The sequence below is a fragment of the Corythoichthys intestinalis genome, chromosome 9, assembly GCF_030265065.1.
Source record: "Corythoichthys intestinalis isolate RoL2023-P3 chromosome 9, ASM3026506v1, whole genome shotgun sequence".
Lineage (NCBI taxonomy): Eukaryota > Metazoa > Chordata > Actinopteri > Syngnathiformes > Syngnathidae > Corythoichthys > Corythoichthys intestinalis.
The window spans coordinates 1921944-1942777 of NC_080403.1; the positions used below are offsets into that span (position 1 = coordinate 1921944).

General features: G+C 37.9%; 1 protein-coding gene across 1 annotated transcript in view; it reads left to right on the top strand.

Annotated features, from left to right (window-relative positions):
- The first annotated feature begins 315 nt into the window (after positions 1 to 315).
- LOC130921742 (synaptophysin-like protein 1) overlaps positions 316 to 20834 on the top strand; it is a 56775-nt gene continuing 36256 nt past the window's right edge. Inside the window, exons 1-2 of the mRNA XM_057845980.1 lie at positions 316 to 488; positions 710 to 784. Coding sequence (XP_057701963.1) covers positions 474 to 488; positions 710 to 784 — 90 coding nt within the window. The 5' untranslated portion in view covers positions 316 to 473. The remainder of the gene's footprint in view (positions 489 to 709; positions 785 to 20834) is intronic.

The following is a 20834-nucleotide window of genomic DNA, read 5'->3' on the forward strand; positions in this document are numbered from 1 at the left end:
CTAACTTTTCACCCCTATACGGCGCCCCTGCCTTGCAGTAGTCTAATGCATGTGTAACACCCATTTTTGGGGGGTGGAGGGGGTGTCATGGGTATAACTGTGCCAAAAGCAGATTTCTCAGCATTTCCTTAGTTTTAAGAGATTTGACACTCCTCACCCCAAAAAAAGTTCTGGCCACTTTCACCCCTGAACACTATCCCATTTACTGTTAAACGACAAGTTTGACTATATGTTTTATTGAGAAAGGTACTAACCGGATGTTATTTGTTGTCGTTTTCCCGTCATGTCTGATCGACTTCAAATCCTTGTACAGTATCAGCTGGCACACCTCCTTCCGTCTTGCTGCGGTGACATTATAGCTCCTTACGAATGCAATTGCATTATTTCTTTCAACAAGTTAACTTTGTTATCGTTTCTCAAGGTTTGACAAGTATAAGACACGTTTACAAACTTGCTATCTGTTGCACGTCACAATGGACTCTATTCAGGTAAGTGAGTTAACCGAGTTTCACGAGAGTTTGTCAGCTGTCAGAAGGTAGCATGTTGTTGCTAGAAGGGTTTGGCTAACAAGGGCAGGGCCACTTATTTTCAAAATGACTTGCATGTAAGAGTTATTATTTCAGTATTGTCTTTAGTGGTATTTAATCTGATAAGACGCGTAAATATACTTATTTGTTCGTCATTTTCCTAACTTGTACAATGTCTACAGACGACGGTCTCCGGATTTTCTCTGGACCTCGGACCACTAAAAGAACCAATTGGGTTTATTCGTGTGCTGGAATGGGTATGTAAACGTACATTGTAGTTATGTGTTGCAACACCAAATACTTTTCGAAGCAGCTTCAATGTTTAGTTCCTGTGTCCACAATATTGTCGTTTCAGCGATGTCGTAGTAATATTTGACGCCATAAAATGACAAATCGCAGCTCTGTGAAACTAAAACGTGTGTAGCGTTGGTATCAGTTGTCATGTGCTTGAAACTATGTAACCCACTATGCTCTCCTCACAGCGTTCATATTTTTTTCCTGATCGATAACTATCGTTAGTGAAAAATCTGGACGATTTATGTAGTTCAAAAAAAGTAAAAAAAGAGGAATGCCCCAGCCATTTGAATGCTATTATTAGAATTGTATGATATTTATGATTCTTTCCTTTTTTAATTTTGAATTCGTTTGATACAACGTACAAAATGGTAACAGATTAATACATATCTGTCAACCTGAGGCCGCTGCCGATCTTACAAATAGTGACGTATATGCCCTTACAAATTGATGACTAATCTTACAACGTTTCAGTTAGCGTGCAATATGAAACAAAAATAAAATTCAATTTTAAAATAATATTAATTCATTGGTAATATTGCTGCTCACATATAACCTGGGGCAGTCAAAGAACAATCAATATCCTCAGCTACATCATGATTACTAAAAGTTAACAGTGACTTTTGTTTTATTGTATGTAGCACTTTTGGCAATTTCTATCAAGTCTTTTGATGGCTGCACTTCAGCTCGCAATTCAGTCTGACTTGAAGGTAGTTCTTGAGTGTGTCCAATTATTATAAATTAAAAAGGTCAATTGATAAAATGAATATACCGATGCAATCTTTGAGTCAGGGAACATTTCTTTTGCTAATTCTGAGAAGTGATCAGCAATAGTTGCTGGCAAATTGTGTTCGGCAATAAATTGGCAGAATAAAATCTCCCCTTTCGTCACTTTTCATTCTGCAGACTTCATCTTTATGACCAGTGTTGTTGATCTTACTTTAAAAAAGTAATTATTTACAGTTACAAATTACTTCTCCCAAAATGTTATTGAGTTAGTAACTCAGTTACCTGAATGTAAGAGTAATTAGTTACTTGGCAAAGTAACTGGTGTTAGCTTTCATGTTTTTTTTTTTAATTAAAAAAAAAAAAAAAAAAAAAAAAGAAAGAAAAAACATAGTAACCTTGGCTATGTTTGGAAGTCATTTAATCTTGTTAATCAACTGTTAAAGTTGTTAAAATTGCTCCCGTTTTTGCATTAGTTCCCGTCCGTCTACTGTGAACATGTGAAAGTTTTAAAACTGTTTCATCATTTAAAGATAGATTCAAGTCAAGATTTTGCCGATTTAGTATCGAGTATTTTAGATAAAAAGTTACTTAGGTTCGCGGAGAAGGTTCACTACAACAGAGCCTTTCTGAGAAGTCTTCTGCTTTAAGATGGCGGTTGTTTACTAACTCCGCTGAGTCTGTCATTTCGCATCTAGTTCTTTATGCATATGATATCTAGTGTAGCCTCAAGTGGGCGTAGATTGTAGGCTGTCGGCTACAATCAGGAAGTATTGGAGCCACCTAGCCTAGCATCATGTTTGCGACAGTGTCACAACACTGTTCCCTCCTTCCCACTCCTGCTCTTCTTTCTCCGTGTCTCTGACTTTTCTCGCGTCATTCAACCCACATAGTAACGCATAGTAACGCACATGGTCTCGTTGCCGAAACGGTGACAAAATCTGAACGGAGATAAAAAAAAAACGTAATCCACGAAAAACTCACAGATTTTGAACGTACGGCGTACACATTGGAAAATCGGTGCTCACTTGTACAAATTACGCCGAAACTGTACAACTTCACAGGTATGACCATGTAATCCACTATGCTCTCCTCACAGCGTTCATATTTTTTTTCTGATCGATAACTATCGTTAGTGAATAATCTGGACGAATTATGTAGTTCAAAAAAAGGAAAAAAATGAGGACTGCCCCAGCCATTTGAATGCTATTATTGGAATTGTATGATAGTTATGATGCTTTCCTTTATTAATTTTAAATTTGTTTGATACAACATACAGAATGGTAACATATAAATAACAGTACCTGGGGCATTTCCAAAGTACAAAAATACAGTGATCCCCGCTACATCACGGTTCAAACTTCGTGCCCACAGTCTATCAAGGATTTTTTTCAATTAAAATTTAAATATATAAGTACATTGTTTTATTGAAAAATGTTAAAATATATGCATGTACAAGTTCCGCTCTGAGACCCCCAATTTAGCCAACTTTCAAAATTGTCCGATATGCATGTGTGATACATCATTGAAAAGCTTAAAATCTCAATTTTTGGGGGGAAGAAAATTTTTGAACACGAAGGCATTTAAAAAAAAAAAACAAAAAAAAACAGCAAAACCCTATTTGGAGGTGAGAGCATGAAAGAGCAGAATTAAAGACGGCATGACTTTAGCGAGATATTATCGCGTACTTACCTTTTGTCAATCCAAAACCTCCATGTAGCATGTATCAATGAGTGTCAAGACACTGCTGTGAATGGCCACAGCTGGATTTTGGGGGGATTTTATGGGTGAAACATGGTAATATAACAAGTGGCGCGATGCAGAAATTGCAGACATCAACGAGTGGTCGAGATTTTCTTTTTCATAAATTTACCCTTTTAAACGTTTTTTTTTTTAAATTTTCTTTGTTTGGATCGATTAATTATCATCTAACATATCGGAGAAAATCCGACAGTAGCGAAAAAACAAAAAAAACAATTAAGCGATAGTTATGAGGTAGATATCTGTGTTTTTTGCAGACACCATTTTTTTCATTGTGACGTACCGTATTGGCCCGAATATAAAATGGCCCGGATTATAAGATGACCCGCTCTTTTTCAAGACTCAAGCTTGAAAAAAGACTTTTGAACACCAAATTAATTTTTGCATATTATTTTGCCTCATTCAAATCTTAATATCTGAACATTTGAATATATAAATTAAAGTGCAATCACATTCGTAAATAAATGGCTTCTAGTTTTTGAAATGTAAATAAACCAATCTATTGTGATAAACCAACAAAATTGCATTAGCTGCATTAACCATCAAAGTGAAGTCTAACTGTAACTAGTTTTGAAACAAATCTGAATAAGGAAAAACATTGCAATAATGCAAACTGGTTAAACTTGAGAGTAGCTGAGATCTGTCATGACAGAACATCGCTTCAATGATATCTGGCGCAATCTAGCGTCGTGAATGGGTATAATGTCTAGACCGCGAATATAAGACGACTCGCTCTTTTATAGTATTATTTCAATGCAAAAAACACCGTCTTCAGGCCAATATGGTAATTTGTTTAAAAGTTTAAAATATGCGAGTGAGGAATTTTTTTAAGTCTTTTCTTTTTTAAACGATATATTAGACATCAATTAATGATTCTAAGCTAAAAATGACAGACATTTTGAATGATAAATATAATTACTTACCTTTTTTAATGGCTGGGTTGAAACAAAAGCGGTTGTGCGACGTCTCTAAACCGGGGTGTCCAGGGTAAAACAGACAAATTGAAAATAGTTTGGGGGCTTGTTGCGCCATAAATCTGCTATGGCAGCATATGGACATATTGTTCTATCAAACAACAGTTCTTTTGGCTTAAAATAAAGCAGTTTATTTTAAAGAGGGGTGCAAGAGCAGAAACTGCTTTTTCAGCCTTGTCTGTGTTTTCTGCCATATCTCTCATTTATGTCATAATTATTACATTTGCAGTGCTTAAAAACCATTTATTAAAATATACATATTAGGGTTATGTATTGATTCATGTATTAATTATACTTTGGGAAGAATATGTCTTGTATGGATCTACGGTGGTATAAAAAAGTATTTGAACCTGTAGTGTCCTGTAATGGACACTATTGCCCCGATTAAGACAAAAACTTTGTCAAGAAAGAAGAGGTCACCCTGGAGAAATGCCATACTAGCTATAAAACAGAAGCAAGTTTGTAGACGAGCAGAACGCAGATGGCGAAAATACAAACTCCTAGTTTTTTATGATATCTACAAAGAGAGTCTTCGCAAATACAACCAGGAACTGAAAAATGCTAGACAATCATATTTTTCAGAGATCCTTAGTAGAAACACCAACAATACTCGCACACTATTTTCTGTTGTTGACAAACTGACAAACCCACAAGCATCAATACCTCAGGAATTGGCATCTGAGGTGTCCTGTAATGATTTCGCAGCATTATTTACACACAAAGTACTAAAGATTAGACAGACTGTGTGCAACTCCGGATTAACAAATGTTACACTAAATGCCTCCCAAAATGTCCCCCACGTCAATCTTGGACAGTTTAGCCTCTTGGACTATGCCACTTTAACAGAAATTGTGTCGAAATTAAAGCCCACAACATGCTGCCTTGACATCCTTCCTTCAAACTTTTTCAAAACTGTTTTTCATTGCATAGCCCCAGACATACTTCAGATTATAAATACTTCCCTCCAAACAGGAGAGTTTCCTCAGACTTTAAAAACTGCAGTAATAAAACCTCTCCTAAAAAAAACCTAATCTGGATGCCTCAACCATTAGTAATTACAGGCCAATATCAAATCTGACATTCCTGGGGAAAATTATCGAAAGGGTTGTGTTTGAACAGATCCAGACTTTTATGATGCAAAACAATCTTTTTAACTCATTTCAGTCTGGATTTCGGCCACAACACAGCACCGAGACCGTGCTTATCAAAGTCCTAAATGATATTCGTCGGAATACCGATGCAGGCAAATCATCTGTTCTGCTACTATTGGATCTCAGCGCCGCATTTGACACGGTTGATCACAACATATTACTCAGCAGATTGGAACAGTGGGTAGGGCTTACTGACACTATTCTTCAGTGGTTCACATCCTATTTACATGATAGGGATTTCTTTGTGTCAGTTGGAAACTATCAGTCAAAACGAACCAAATTCACGTGTGGAGTCCCTCAAGGGTCAATTCTTGGACCACTTTTATTTAACATCTATATGCTTCCGTTAGCTCAGATAATGGAACAGTATGACATCTCCTATCACGCCTATGCAGATGACACACAACTGTACATTTCTGTGTCCCCACATGATTATAGTCCCTTAGTCTCCCTGAGTAAATGCATTCATCAAATCAATGAATGGATGTGCCAGAATTTTCTCCAGTTAAATGTGGAGAAGACAGAGGTGATCATTTTTGGGCCAAAAAAGGAAAGGTCAAAGATAAGCAGCCAATTTAGCACAATGTCACTTACAGCTACAAATCAAGTCAGAAACCTTGGCGTAATTATTGACTCAGACCTAAAATTTGATAGTCATCTAAAGTCCGTCACTAAATCCGCTTATTACCACCTAAAAAATATAACCAGAATTAAGGGGCTTCTGACTCAACAAGACATGGAAAAACTTATGCATGCATTCATTTTCAGCAGATTGGACTACTGCAACGGTATATTTACAGGTCTTGATAAAAAATCAGTCAGGAAGCTGCAGCTAGTACAGAATGCTGCAGCCAGAGTTCTCACAAATATAAGGAAGCTGGACCACATTACTAGCCTGGTACACCAGACTCAACGCTGTTCCAGCTATTGAGTCTGGCCACCCTTCCCACGGAAACAATTTCCAGGCCGGAGCAAGCCACAGCATACAGACAGCGGAGTGGACCAATCAGCGACGGGCAGACGTGACGTTAGTAAAATGGCGACTTCAGGATGACGGACTTGCGCGCGGAAGTAAGCATATGAAGAGAGCGGAGTTTATTCGACATGGCTAGCGCGAGACAGATTGTTGTCAGTGACTCGTGTCGATGTGTTTTTGGTCATTTAAAACTGATTTTACCGTGGATTGGAACATATTCTCGGCTCTGCCGTTCACCGTCTGTGTTGCTGAAGGGACGACTTTCGACGCGCAAGAGTGACGTTGCTCGTGAAGAACACGTCACGCAAATAAACGAATCTGATTTGTCGATTGATTTTGTATCTGCTCGAAAAGGCCGTCAATGGGATGGGTCCCAGACTATTTCTCTCTGTTTGAAAAATACAGGGAGAATAGTCTGGCAGAGCCAGGCTACCACATTACACCGGTTTTGAAATCGCTACACTGGCTTCCAGTGAGTCAAAGGATAGACTATAAAATACTACTGCTCGTCTACAAAACACTTAATGGCCTTGGACCAAAATACATGCTTGACTTGTTAGATTCCTATGAGACATCTAGACCCCTAAGGTCGTCTGGAACGGGTCTTCTGCATGTTCCAAGAACAAGAACCAAGCAGGGTGAGGCAGCATTTAGTTATTATGCTCCTCACCTCTGGAACAAGTTACCCGAACGTCTGAAGTATGCTCAAACTGTTAGCTCCTTTAAATCAGGGCTAAAAACGCTTTTGTTTAGCACTGCATATCCATAACTGTCTATATTTTTCAATCTACCTGCCTTCTATTCCTCTTGTGCTTATCTCTATTGCTGATTTCAATGATTATTAGTAGTAGTAGTTTTTGCTTTATTTTTATTTTTGTTTTATTTTTATTTATTTATTTTTAATCTGTGATTAAATGCAATCTTTTGTCTTGGTTTTTACGTTGTGTTGATTTAAATGTGATTTTTATGGTCTTCATGTGATGTAAAGCACTTTGAATTGCCTTGTGTTGAATTGTGCTATATAAATAAATTTGCCTTGCCTTGCCTTGCCTTTTGGAATTCCTGACATTTCTGCATAAAATCACCATCAAATGTGATCTGATCGTTGTCAAAATCACACAGATGAAAAAATAGTGTCTGCTTTAACTAAAACATCCCCAACATTTTTAGGTTTTCATATTTTAATGAGGATAGCATGCAAACAATGACAGAACGTCATTGTCAGAAAAAAGTAATTTTGCCCTGTCATACTGAATAAATGCATTTATAATATTTCATATTCCATTTAGCATAAGACTGTTATTTGTCATGACCATACCATTTATTTAGCAATTGGGGAAAAATACTTCGATAAAGAGAATATTGGATAATGGAATACAAATATTGGAGTAGAGAGAGTGAAACAATCATGACATTTTGCTGCTCTCTGTCAAGTTTTCCTCGTTCTGAACTCGTTCCACATCTTCTCCCTCAGTGAGCTGAATTTTAAATCAGATGAAATCGTGACCCTGCCAACGTCATCATCCAGCTTGGGAGGCTGGAGCACTATAATGACAGGCGGGTCTAAACGGCAGATTAAAAGAGTAACTTCTCGTCATCTGTGCTTTGCCAAATTGTAGTATATAGTCGAAGCGTCTCAAAGTACGATTCTAACTCACATAATAATGCTATTTAAGATTTTTTTTATGCTGTCACAGTCACTTTAAAGATCAATTTTACATCTAATGGGCCATTTACATGGTGATGCTGCGACACCAAGACGCAACGATTGTGTTGCAGAATGGCCTCGTTTTTACATGGTAACAGTGAAAACGTATGGCGAAGACGCAAACTTTTGATTCCGGCCTCCAAAGCGGAACGATTCGATTGCAGGGATTGCTCCGCAACCATACGAATGGACTGCTCTCGCTCCGATGACGTCAGCACTCGCACACGTCATTTTGGGCATGCGTAGTTGCTGCTAGTAAACATTCAAAACAGCAAACATGGTGGAATTTCTGCTTTAATTGACTGTTTTTATAATAATTTTAATTAAAATATGTTTTATGTTTACATTTTTGTGCCCCTCGAAGTAAAAGACAAAAAAACGCGTGGACACCATTGCTTCGAGTGAGCGGATATGTTGTCTTCAGGGCTGAGCAGGTTGTCGTCATGGAAGTGCATCATTGGCTGTCACCTTGTAAAACAGCACTGCCCCCTAGGGCCTGGCATTAATTCATGTAAATGCGAACATGAAATTTGTCGTATTCTTGGAGCATCATGATGCTTAATGGTGAATTTTGATATCACCAAGGTTACACTTTTTTGATGTGTGCTTGAATGACCCAGAATCTGTTGTGCTAAATAATAAAGCTACTAATATCTGCTCCTTTTAACAGAAAATATTAACATTTCACATTTTAATAACATTCCGAGAAAAGACTTGCTTGTATTTTCCGCACTATAAGGCGCACCCAAAAGCCTTAAATGTTCTCAATCGCCTACAGTGCGCCTTATAATCCCTTATGTATGAATCAATATTGAGCCGCGACAGGTCACACAGCAACTCGGAGCGCAGCTCCATCTAATGGATGCATAACGTAACCCCAGCCTTTACTGTTCTGTCTATTCTATGCACCTCATAATGCAGTGCGCCTTATATATGATTTTTTTTTCCAAATAGGCCATTTATTAAAGGTGCGCCTAATAATGCAGTGTGCCTTATAGTACGGAAAATACGGTAATAATCTCAATAGATATACAGTAGGAAGGCTTAAATTTATACCAATTTCTGTTTGATGCAGTTAGTCAGCGATTTATTTTATGTACAATGAACAGCTACATTTGTAAAAGTCAAAACATATTCGGTAAAAAATATTTTTTACATGCAATATAAATTAACAAATTCAGGTATGTATAACTGCTAGCATCATGCTTTTTGGAACCTATTTTTAAAAACTTTCAGACTCCATAACACTTGAATGTACATATATTATTGGTCATCCCTTATGTTTTGAAGTTATGATGTAATTCTGAGGATGCTTTGCTAATACACACATATTTTTTCTTCATCTATTTATTTTGTGCGCAGAACAGCCCACACGCTTTGACTAATTGACACTGTTCAAACTTCCAAACATTCTTAAAATTCATGCAACGCTGGCTCTCTCTCGATTTCCTCCCTCACATTTACGGTTGTGGCAAAACGCGGGATTTTCGACAAAAAAAAAGCTCCATTAGTTTCCAATGATAAAAACATTTAAACGTTCATGTATCTCGTTCTCCATTTATTGTCCAATTCCAGTGTTATCGGTAACGCGTTACTAAGTAACACATTACTGTAATTGGATTACTTTCTTTCAGTACCGAGTAATCTAACGTGTTCATTTTTCCAAACCAGAAATCTGATTAAAGTTGTTTCCTTAGTGTCTGTGCGTTACTATTTTGGTATTGCTTCATAATGTACAGTATGTACTGTAGAATGAAGAATATTGTAGTCATGTACGAAGAGTATTTTGAATAAAAAATGCTAGAAAGGTTCTCGCTACGTGTTCGTTTCCGTGGTTACCGCTCACAGTTACTTCTTGTTTTGGTCTTGAGTCACAAGCGCTAAGTGTTTTGGGACTGAGAAAGGCGTGTGCCAGGCTGCCAGCACGGGTGCACATTCGAGCCGAGTGCAACACCTCTTGAGATGTGCGAGGGAATGTTGATCTGTGTAAGTCCATGAATGAATGTGCGTATTTTTCCTTCATTCTGGAGGGTTCCAGCGATAGGTTGGACCCCCTACATTCGTGGCCGTTTCGTCGCTTAGCCGTTGCAACGACGGGTAATCATTGCTCCAAGTTGGCAAGCATTGTATACATCATATTGGTGTTGGACATTGATGCCATGAGGTGACCTGTTCGTTTAGTATCTTTGGAATGTGTTGTAAGTCCAATTGAGTGTAAAGGGCTTAGTTACCGCCACGTTTTGTGGCCAAATTGACCGCCTGTGTGTGCGGCGTACATTTGGGTTTGCACGCGCATCCGCTTCCAACCCCACCTTTGTGTTTATTGCAATGTTATTGCAATGTGCATTTGTGTGTTGTTGATTATAGTGCAGTGAATTTGCATTGTTTTATATTGGCACTGATATGCTGTTAACCCTAAACCCTAACCTGAAAATTTTTCCCCGCCAAATCGCCTTCCTGTGGCCGCCTTAGAGGTACCCAGTGGGCTTCATCACAACGCCAACCTTGGACTGTTCTCGTTGTTTTTTTGTTTTTTTCCCTACTATTTCATTCGTCTCTGAAGTCCAGCACCATAACGCTCCTATTGTCATGGCTATAGCTCATGGCTTCCAAATCGGCCAGATGAGATTAAAACCCTATCCCAGACAAGCAGTCTGTAAATCTCCTCTCAAGAAATATTGGACTGTGCCAGTGATTTCTGTAAGTCTTTAGCAGACACTCAAAGTTTCTTTTTGTACCTTTCTGAGTATTCTGCGCTGAACTATTAGGGTCATCTTTGGTGGTCGGCCACTCCTTGGGAGAGAAGCAACAGTTCCAAACTCTCCATTTGTAGACAACTTCTCTGACTGTCGATTTATGAACATCCAGACTTTTAGAGATGGTTTTGTATCCTTTCCCAGCTTTATAAAAATCAACAATCCTTGATCTCAGGTCTTCAGACAGCTCTTTTGACCGAGCCATGATGCACATCAGACAATGCTTCTCATTAAGACAATTCTTCCCAGGTGTGTGTAATATCGTGGGCAGGCCAGCTTTAAACCACTCATCAGTGAGTGTGCACACACCTGACTTAAATTGTTTGGTAAAAATTTGTTTCAATTGCTCTTTAAGTCTCCTAAGGCAGAGGGTTCACTTACTTATTTTTCCCCCTTCTGTCATTGTTTGCATGCTATCCTCATTAAAATATGAAACCTGTAAACGTTTGGGTGGTTTTAGTGAAAGCAGACACTGTTTTTACATCTGTGTGATTTTGACAAAGATCAGATCACATTTGATGGTGATTTTATGCAGAAATGTGAGAAATTCCAAAAGGTTCAGATACTTTTTCATACCACTGTATAGTCTCACATTTTCAGTGCAGTGTTTTTGGTTCTAATGCACATTTTCAGCTAAAATGTTAAGATGAGGGCAATACAACAGTAAATAGCACAATACGACTGTTAAAAATTAAAATGTCACTCAAGCATGCACTGTACGAGGTTTTATGATGCTGATAGTTTGGACTGTGGGACAAACTGATAAGAAATCTAAAATGTGGAATAGATTGCGTTTGACTTTTGAGGTTTTGTTGTTGTTCCGAGGAACTGCTCATGAGTTTAGCTTTAAGTGTAAGCAAAAAGAGTGTGTTGACTTCTATTCTGTTTCACATTTGTTGTGTTGCTAGTTTTATTGGAAGTTACTTAGATCATTTAAGATATTGTTTACTGCCTTATCCTCTAGGCACAATTACTTACTCAAGTATCCAATTATAGCACAACATAGCATAGCCATGACTGACTAGACACTACTTGGCATTTGTAGTTTGAGACGCTCCAATAATACCCAGTTAGCTATTTCCTTGTAAAGGAAGAAGACCAAACATAACAAGACTTTTTTACTGTTTTGGCTCGACAGGATGTTCTATATCCAGAGTATGTATATCAGTTTACAACGAAATTCCATTCCTAATGCGGCGATGTAAAGAGGGGTAATCTATATCACTAATCCTATGGTAAAGTCAATCATTACAGTCGTACTTCGACATACGATCCTTTCGACATCCGACGTAAAATTTGATTCGTCATTTGTCTTGACATGTGACGACATGCTCAAAATCTGATTTATGATGGTGTAGCAATTTCATTGTTTTCTCTCGCAAGACCTACGCACAGTGGATTTTCTTGTGAGAGAAATCAACATGGGTCTCAAGCAGAGGTTGCGCTAGACATTTTCGTTGTCTGTCATTTTGACTGACAGGGTCATAAAAATCCGGTCATAATCTATTTTTACCCGTCACTTAAATTTTTAAAATGATAATGATGACATATTCAATAGTATTTAGTTTTCATTCATTTTTAATTAATATTGTAACGCTTGCTTGGCGGCGAAAAATTAGACACGGAAGTCGTGGTATTTTTCTCCCTCTTTTTACTCTGCATACTATCCACTCGCTCTCGCTATATGATTGGCCGAAGAGTCGAAATGCTCTCCCGTGATTGGCCGAAGAGTCGAAATGCTCTCCCGTGAAATGCCTGTTTAAAAATGTTCCCGTTGTTACTTCTTGCGTTCGCTTAAAAGTGCTCATTTAAAAAGGAAAATCGATGGATGATACTACACACGGAGCGTATTATTAACAAATGCTAAAGTTGTATATTCATATAGCGAGAATAAGGAACATCAATGACAAGCGCAGGCCCCCGCGAGTGGATAGTGAGGGGAATAGGATAGTGCGCCTACGCCCCCAAAGAAAAAGAGGCAACTATATAGACCCCAATCACCAACGTCACACAATGATCTCAATTGTGGTTGTCAGCCCCAAATCTTCTAAATATATATTAAATGCATCTTACCTGGCACACCGGGTGCACCAATAAGAACCTCGCGTTGATGTGTCAATCACGGTGCCGCCGCCAGACCCCGGCGACGCTACAATATTCTGACAGGATAGCCAACGACGTCATGCATTAAGAGAGACAATAGCTAATTAATATGCTCACTTGCCACCGTGTGGTCTGGGGTGTGAATTGCAACCTGTCAAAATGACGGACGGACTTCAGTTTTTTCCGTCACCGTTTTAAAAAACCAGTCAACGACGGAAAATATTCGGTTAACGCGACCCCTGGTCTCAAGGTTAGTGTAGGTGGGGAAAAAAGGAAAAATGGGATGATTACCATTGAATTTAAGAAGGAAATTCTGGAAAAACATTAGCTTGGTGTGGACGTCAGTGAACTGGCTCGACAATCCGGTCGGAATAGGTCTACGATCTCGAGGATGACTCTCATTATTATTGTAACATCAACAAGGAAGTCGCCAGCTTCGTCAGGTTTTTAATCATATATTTCAGAATTCGTGCAACACAACACTGATACTGTTCGCCGTAGCTGATGCCAACAACAACAGAACATGAAAAGAGAAAGTAAAATCTCTGCCGCACCTCTCACTCTCAACACACAGAAGCAGCATGCAAAACACAACCGCCACATTAGAACCCAATTCGTTACATTATTATTATTATTATTATTATGATTTGTATTTATAATTTATTTTGCTATTTGTAATTGTAAATGGCTGATAATACTCAGGTGACTTGAAGTTCCGCTCTGAGACCCCCAATTTGGCCAAATTTCAAAATTGTCCTATATGCATGGGTGATACATCATTGGAAAGCTTCAAATCTCAATTTTCTGGGGAAATAAACATTTTGAACAGGATGCCATTTAAAAAAAATAAATAAATAAACAGCAAAACCCTAACTGGAGGTGTGGGCACGCGAGAGCATAATTAAAGACACCATGATTTTAACGAGATAATATTGCATACTTACCTTGTTGTTTCAATCCAAAAACTCCATGTAGAATGTATCATCGAGTGTCAAGACACAGATTTTAATGGCCACAGGCGGATTTTTGGGGGATTTTAAGGATGAAACATGGTAATATAACAAGGGTTGTGATGCAGAAATCGCAGACATCAAGGAGTGGTCAAGATGTTCTTTTTCATATATTTACCCTTTTAAACGTTTTTTTTTTTTTTTTTTTTTTTCTTTCTTTGGATCGATTATTTATCATCTTACATATCGTGGAAAATGCAACACTAACAAAAAAAAAATTAAGCCATAGTTATGAGGTAGATATCCATGACTTATTTACAGACACCATTTTTTTCATTGTGACGTAATTCGTTTAAAAGTGCAAAATATGCGAGTGAATAATTTTTTAAAGTTTTTTTTTTTTTTTTTTTTAAGCGAAATATTAGACATCAATTAATGATTCTAAGCTTAAAATGACTGACATTTTGAATAAGAAATATAATTATTTACCTTTTTATGGCTGGGTTGAAAAAAAGCGGTTGCGCGATGTCTGTGAACGGGGGGTTCCAGGGTGAAACGGATAAATTAAAAATAGTTTGGGGGCTAAGTGCGCCATGAATCTGCTATTGCAGCATATAGACATAATATTCTATCAAACACAACAGTTTTTTGGGCTTAAAATACAGCAGTGTATTTTAAAGAGGGGTGCAGGAGCAGAAACTGCTTTTTCAGTCTTGTCTGTGTTTTCCGCCAAATGCAATATTTGTTAAGGATTTGGCATAGGTCTTTAGGCTGTGGAACAAATTAATCAAATTATAATGTATTTTTATGGGAAAATCCAGCTCGACATACGACCATTGCGACATAAAAACCATGTCCTGGAACGAATTAAATTCGAATGTAGCGGTACCACTGTATTAGGATTGAAAAGTGGTAATAAATGAGCTGTCTGAGAATTCCTTCATGTGCAATGCCGATGCGCAAACAAGTTCATTTTGTTCCTCAATGAATTCAGTATCGTTCTGTAAACTGTGCTGGTCTATTCTGTGTTCATTCTTAATCGATTTTGACACCAAATACAACTATTTTTTTGACCATTTTGAAAATTGATTTGGATTTTAATTCGGGCTGATGAAACCTTGATAAATGTGCTTTTTTGGGAGTTTGGGACACTGGAAAAATGCGTCTCACACCTCCAGTTGCTGAACTAAATGAGATCTCGACGTACATTTGTGTGGAAATGGTGGACTGGAGCCGGAAAGGTACAGCTCGCATCAGAGAAGGCAGTGCTCCATACAATGGGGATCCCAAAAACAACCTGGAGAATGATGGTGGAAGTTGAGCTGACCATTGCTGGCTGGAGCTCTTGGGGCGCAGCATGCTTCGCAGTGGCAGACCGACACCAATGGATTGATATTAGAGCTGAAACGAATACTCAAGCAACTGGAGTAACTCGAGTTTAAAAACTGATCCGAGTAATTTTATTCACCTCGAGGAATCGTTTAATTTTGCCAGCTCTAAGCATCGCGTTTTGCCCGGACTACTTTTAATGCGGGACAACGCACTGACGTCACGTGCGTAGAAGAAGAAGCAATAAAATAAAATTAAAAAATTAGTGCAGCCGACAGCCGCTACAAACTATGTCGATGTTGCTAAAAACTACGCCCGCATGATGCTCGTGTGGTAGCAGCTAATGTCCGAGGCGTCTCATAGATATAGCATGCATTTAGAACTAGATGCGAAATGAAAGACTCGGCCGCGTCTGGGCAGCATTAGTAAACAGCCGCCATCTTTAAGCAGTAGACTTTTCAGCGCTAATAAATATAACGTTAATGTCACTCGCTCTCACATAACGTTAGGTTTCTATTGATTATGACCACTGTCGATGCGTGGCTAATGTGTCTTGCATACAGGCTTTATTTAATGTGTAAAAACACAGCGCTATAGAGTGATGAGGGTGTAAAATTAAAACATAATGAAGGTAATTGTCAGTTTTAGCTCATTAGTCATTGCTGAATAAAACACCAAGTAGCACTGGTCCCTAATGTGCTCCAATACAGCAGGTATCATAAATTTTTGAACACTACAAAAACTCAAAATCCTATCAGTGCTTACAATTTAGACTAACTTAAAACTTAACTAGAACTTAAAAATAGCTTGACACAAATGGAAATTCAATTGAAACACGTGGGAAAAAACGTAGCTTTGAAGTGATGTGTGTTATCAAGCGTAATTACATTTTTAGGTAAGAAATATGTTGTTTTTTGTATAAGATCTAGAAGTTTTTTGAGTGAAAGCAGTGGATTTTTTTTTCTAGTCACATCTGAGATTAAATTGTTGGCTGTTTTTAACAATGTACATCGAAAATAAAGACATCGATTGACTGAAAATGGTTCAATATTGGATTTAATGTCTTTTTTTCTCATGTATATTTATAATTGCTCTTTACCTGAAAAAAAAAAGTTTTATCCGATTACTCGATTGATCGATAGAATTTTCAGTCTATTGCTCGATTACTAAAATATTCGATAGCTGCAGCCCTAATTGATATCCAGGCCTTATGTGCTTACTGGCACAGAGAGAATTACCGGTAAGCTTAAGATAACAAATGAGGAAACCCCTCAATACTTCATGCAATGGCACCACCAAGAACCGTCTCAAGATCTCAGGAAGAAAAATGATTATTTGCACAGAAAAGTGTGAGGGCTACAAGAATACAGTATAAGTAAGGCTTTTCTTGTTAGTCAAAATACTGTAGCAAAAGTGGAATGAAAAGAAATGGGAGATTTAATCATTTCTGTTGGCCGTCTGAGGAAGTTAAAGTGCCTGTGACACGAAAAAGCATGCTTATTTCATAATACATGCGGTATTTTATGCTCCTGAAGGAAATGGACCGCTTGGATGTGTGTGGAAGCGATCGCTATTTTTTTTTTTTTTTTTTTAATCCCTCGCCATGAAAATGAGTGACTTCCGGCAACAGTCTCGAGTTAAGAAAGAGGGCGCTGTGACGTGTGCGAAGGAAGGAGTCCTCTTTAATATACAGCTGTACTGTTGTATGAGAAGGACTAAGGATTCAGCTGATTTGGGGGATTAACACGGTTATTTTTCGCATCACGCCAGCCAAACGGCTGCAGAGAAATCTTGCTGTATGAGGGAGAGACGTGTGCGCCTTTTGGGGGTTTCAAAAGGTTCCCATTCACCAGTGGATATTGGCCAAAACAAGCCCTACTACTGTGGGACCATTATGGAGGTAGATTTGTGTCTTTATTATTCAATCAAAAAAAAAGTTGCTTCGATCAAATAAAAAGTTGCTTCAATCAAAATATATACTTTCAATCGAAGAAAACGTCACTTCAATCAAAAAAAATGTGTTTGAATGCAAAAATAAATTTGAAACTCAAAAAAATATATTTGAAAACTATTTTTCTTTGATTGAATTTTATTTTTTTGATCAAAGTCAAGTTTTTTTTAATTGAAACACCATTTTTGATTGAAGTCATGTAATTTTCCGTTTGGACCACATTTTGGCTAGGACATTTGTGTCTTTATTATTCAATCAAAAAATAAATTGCTTCAAACAAAAAAAAATATATTTTCAAAAGAAACATCACTTCAATCAAATTTTTTAAAAAAAAATCAATCGTAGAAAAAAAGGTTTGAATGTGAAAAAATATTTGAGACTCAGAAATTCGCATTTGAACACTTTATTTTTCATTCAAACTGTTTTCTTTGATTGAAGCAATCCTTTTTGTGTTGGAGCCATATTAGGGGTAGGACATTTGTGTCAAAATCATTCAATCGCAATAAAAGTTGCTTTAATCAAAAAACTATTTTTAATCAAAGAAAAAAATCATTTGCAAAAACTTTTTTTTTTTTTAATATATTTTTTATTTGAAATATATATATTTTTTATTGAAGTGTCACTTTTTTTGAAAAGCAAAAAGTTTTAAACTTATTTTTTTCAAAGTGGAAAAAGTTTTGAACACACTTTTTTTTTTTTGAAGTGGAAAAAGTTTTGAAGGCACTTTTTTTCGATAGAATCATTTTGACACAAAGATTCTCCTTCAACGCTAGTTCCGGTGTGTTTGATTGGCAGGTAGCTGAGCCAATGACATAAAAGTATGAAGCAAGCATAATGGCCACCAGGGCTCCATCCAGCCATCGGAGTCTGTTGGAGTCTAAGCTGAATATAGGGCACCGGTACGGGCGTGTGACATCGGCATTTCACCGGAGTACGGTGCCCTGTTGCTTAATGTGATTTAACACGGCGAACTTCACCCGCTGCCCTGACGTGACGGTTGGCAATTGGTTCCAACCGGAGTGTCCGCGACGCGCCGGTACGGGAGTGGTCGGCGAGTGGCCCGACACTAGCCTGCCCAGTAAGCGAGTGGACTACCGGCGAGTCGCCGGCGTCCACGCCGGCAGCCCCATCGCTTCAGCTTTGAATGAGTGCCGTGTCATTCGCGGGGCGTCCACTCGACAGCCGGCCTCCGCGCCTGGGGGGTGATATCGGGGTCCGACCAGTGTGCCACGACAGGGCACCGTACCGTTGCGGGTACTCCGGTGAAATGCCGATGTCACACGCCCGTACCGGTGCCCTATATTCGGCTTAGACTCCAACAGACTCCGATGGCTGGATGGAGCCCTGGTGGCCATTATGCTTGCTTCATACTTTTATGTCATTGGCTCAGCTACCTGCCAATCAAACACACCGGAACTAGCGTTGAAGGAGAATCTTTGTGTCAAAATGATTCAATCGAAAAAAAGTGCCTTCAAAACTTTTTCCACTTCAAAAAAAAAAAAGTGTGTTCAAAACGTTTTCCACTTTGAAAAAAATAAGTTTAAAACTTTTTGCTTTTCAAAAAAAGTGACACTTCAATAAAAAAAATATATATATATTTCAAATAAAAAATATATTAAAAAAAAAAAAGTTTTTGCAAATGATTTTTTTCTTTGATTAAAAATAGTTTTTTGATTAAAGCAACTTTTATTGCGATTGAATGATTTTGACAGAAATGTCCTACCCCTAATATGGCTCCAACACAAAAAGGATTGCTTCAATCAAAGAAAACAGTTTGAATGAAAAATAAAGTGTTCAAATGCGAATTTCTGAGTCTCAAATATTTTTTCACATTCAAACCTTTTTTTCTACGATTGATTTAAAAAAAAAAATTGATTGAAGTGATTTTTCTTTTGAAAATATATATTTTTTTGTTTGAAGCAATTTATTTTTTGATTGAATAATAAAGACACAAATGTCCTAGCCAAAATGTGGTCCAAACGGAAAATTACATGACTTCAATCAAAAATGGTGTTTCAATTTAAAAAAACTTGACTTTGATCAAAAAAATAAAATTCAATCAAAGAAAAATAGTTTTCAAATATATTTTTTTGAGTTTCAAATTTATTTTTGCATTCAAACACATTTTTTTTGATTGAAGTGACGTTTTCTTCGATTGAAAGTATATATTTTGATTGAAGCAACTTTTTATTTGATCGAAGCAACTTTTTTTTTGATTGAATAATAAAGACACAAATCTACCTCCATAGACCATGGGACTTACGAGGAAGTGAGTTAACATCGTCTTTTGTATTATTGTCAAATACTCGATGTGTGCTCTCATGTGCTCGATGTTCTGTCAAATTTTCCGACCGATCAGAAATTGCAACTTCGTGTTAAAAATAGCCGCAAATACAGTGATTACAAAGTTAACACTACAAACTTTCTTTAAATAAAGGACTACTACGTTTGATCATCGATAGGCATGTAAAAAGCTCTCCTCATACACATTAGCTGCACGTTAGGTGCACAACAACTGCAGCCGCCCTCCTCCACTGAGTATCTCGCTGTTTACGACTTCGCCGTGTAGTAAAGCATTATTTTTGCCATATTTGTGTCGACCATTTGGCAGCTACATGCTGCTCCGACGTCGGCCGGTTTGTTCGGCGGTCATTGTCTAGCTGCTTCCCCGGCGAGCTCTCCTGTCAGTAGTAGCAAGGGAACGAGATGTAAATTGCTCTTCGCCGGGCAGTTTGCCGATCGGCGAAGACAATCGACAACCCAGTCGTCATGTGAAATGATCTGGGCTAGTTATGTGTGATTTTCCGCTTCGAAGACTTTGGAACATCACTTGTTTCGGGTTAGCATGTTGGCTAGCTGTCACGCCTCTTGGTTTGTTTACATCAGGGGTGTCCAAACTTTTTGCAAAGGGGGCCAGATTTGGCGTGGTAAAAATGTGGGGGGCCGACCTTGGCTGACTTCCTTTACGTAGAACTATATATTTAAGCAAAATTTAGCAAGCCATTCAGTGTGTCACATTTGCTTTATTATTTTTTTAATGAATAATTTCAACAATCTCGCAACTAGGCTTTGTGGCGTTCTCTTTCGACACTCGGGCTCTTGCGAAATACTACTGCTGTAAAATTAAACTAGCTTCAAGATGCTTCAATTTCTCGCTGCATAACTTCCCTGTAATCTTGCCGTACATGTCAGCGTGTCTTGTTTGGTAATATCGCCTCACATTGAAAACTTTAAAAACAGCGACTGTTTCTTTGCAAATGAGGCAAGACACAGTTGTTGCGTTGCGTATTTTAGTATTTCCATCTATCCTTGAAGCATCGGCCACCACAGTCAACTTTTTTTTGTTGTCGCCATTTTAGAAAATTGGAAGTAGAGGGTCACACGGAGTAATGCTGCTTCGCCCTTAAATACCTGCAACACGAAGCAATTATCAGAGAATCCCAAAATTTGAAAAATAAGGTCCTAATGAAACTTTTTTCCAATTTATGAAAAGAAAAGTCAAAATGAATATGTGTAATAAACACTCTAATGTCTATAACCCATGCTAAATCATGTTTTTTTCTCATGGAACCTGCAGATGCATGTGTTGACTTGCATCCATAATTTATTTTTTTTTTTCAAAAAGAAA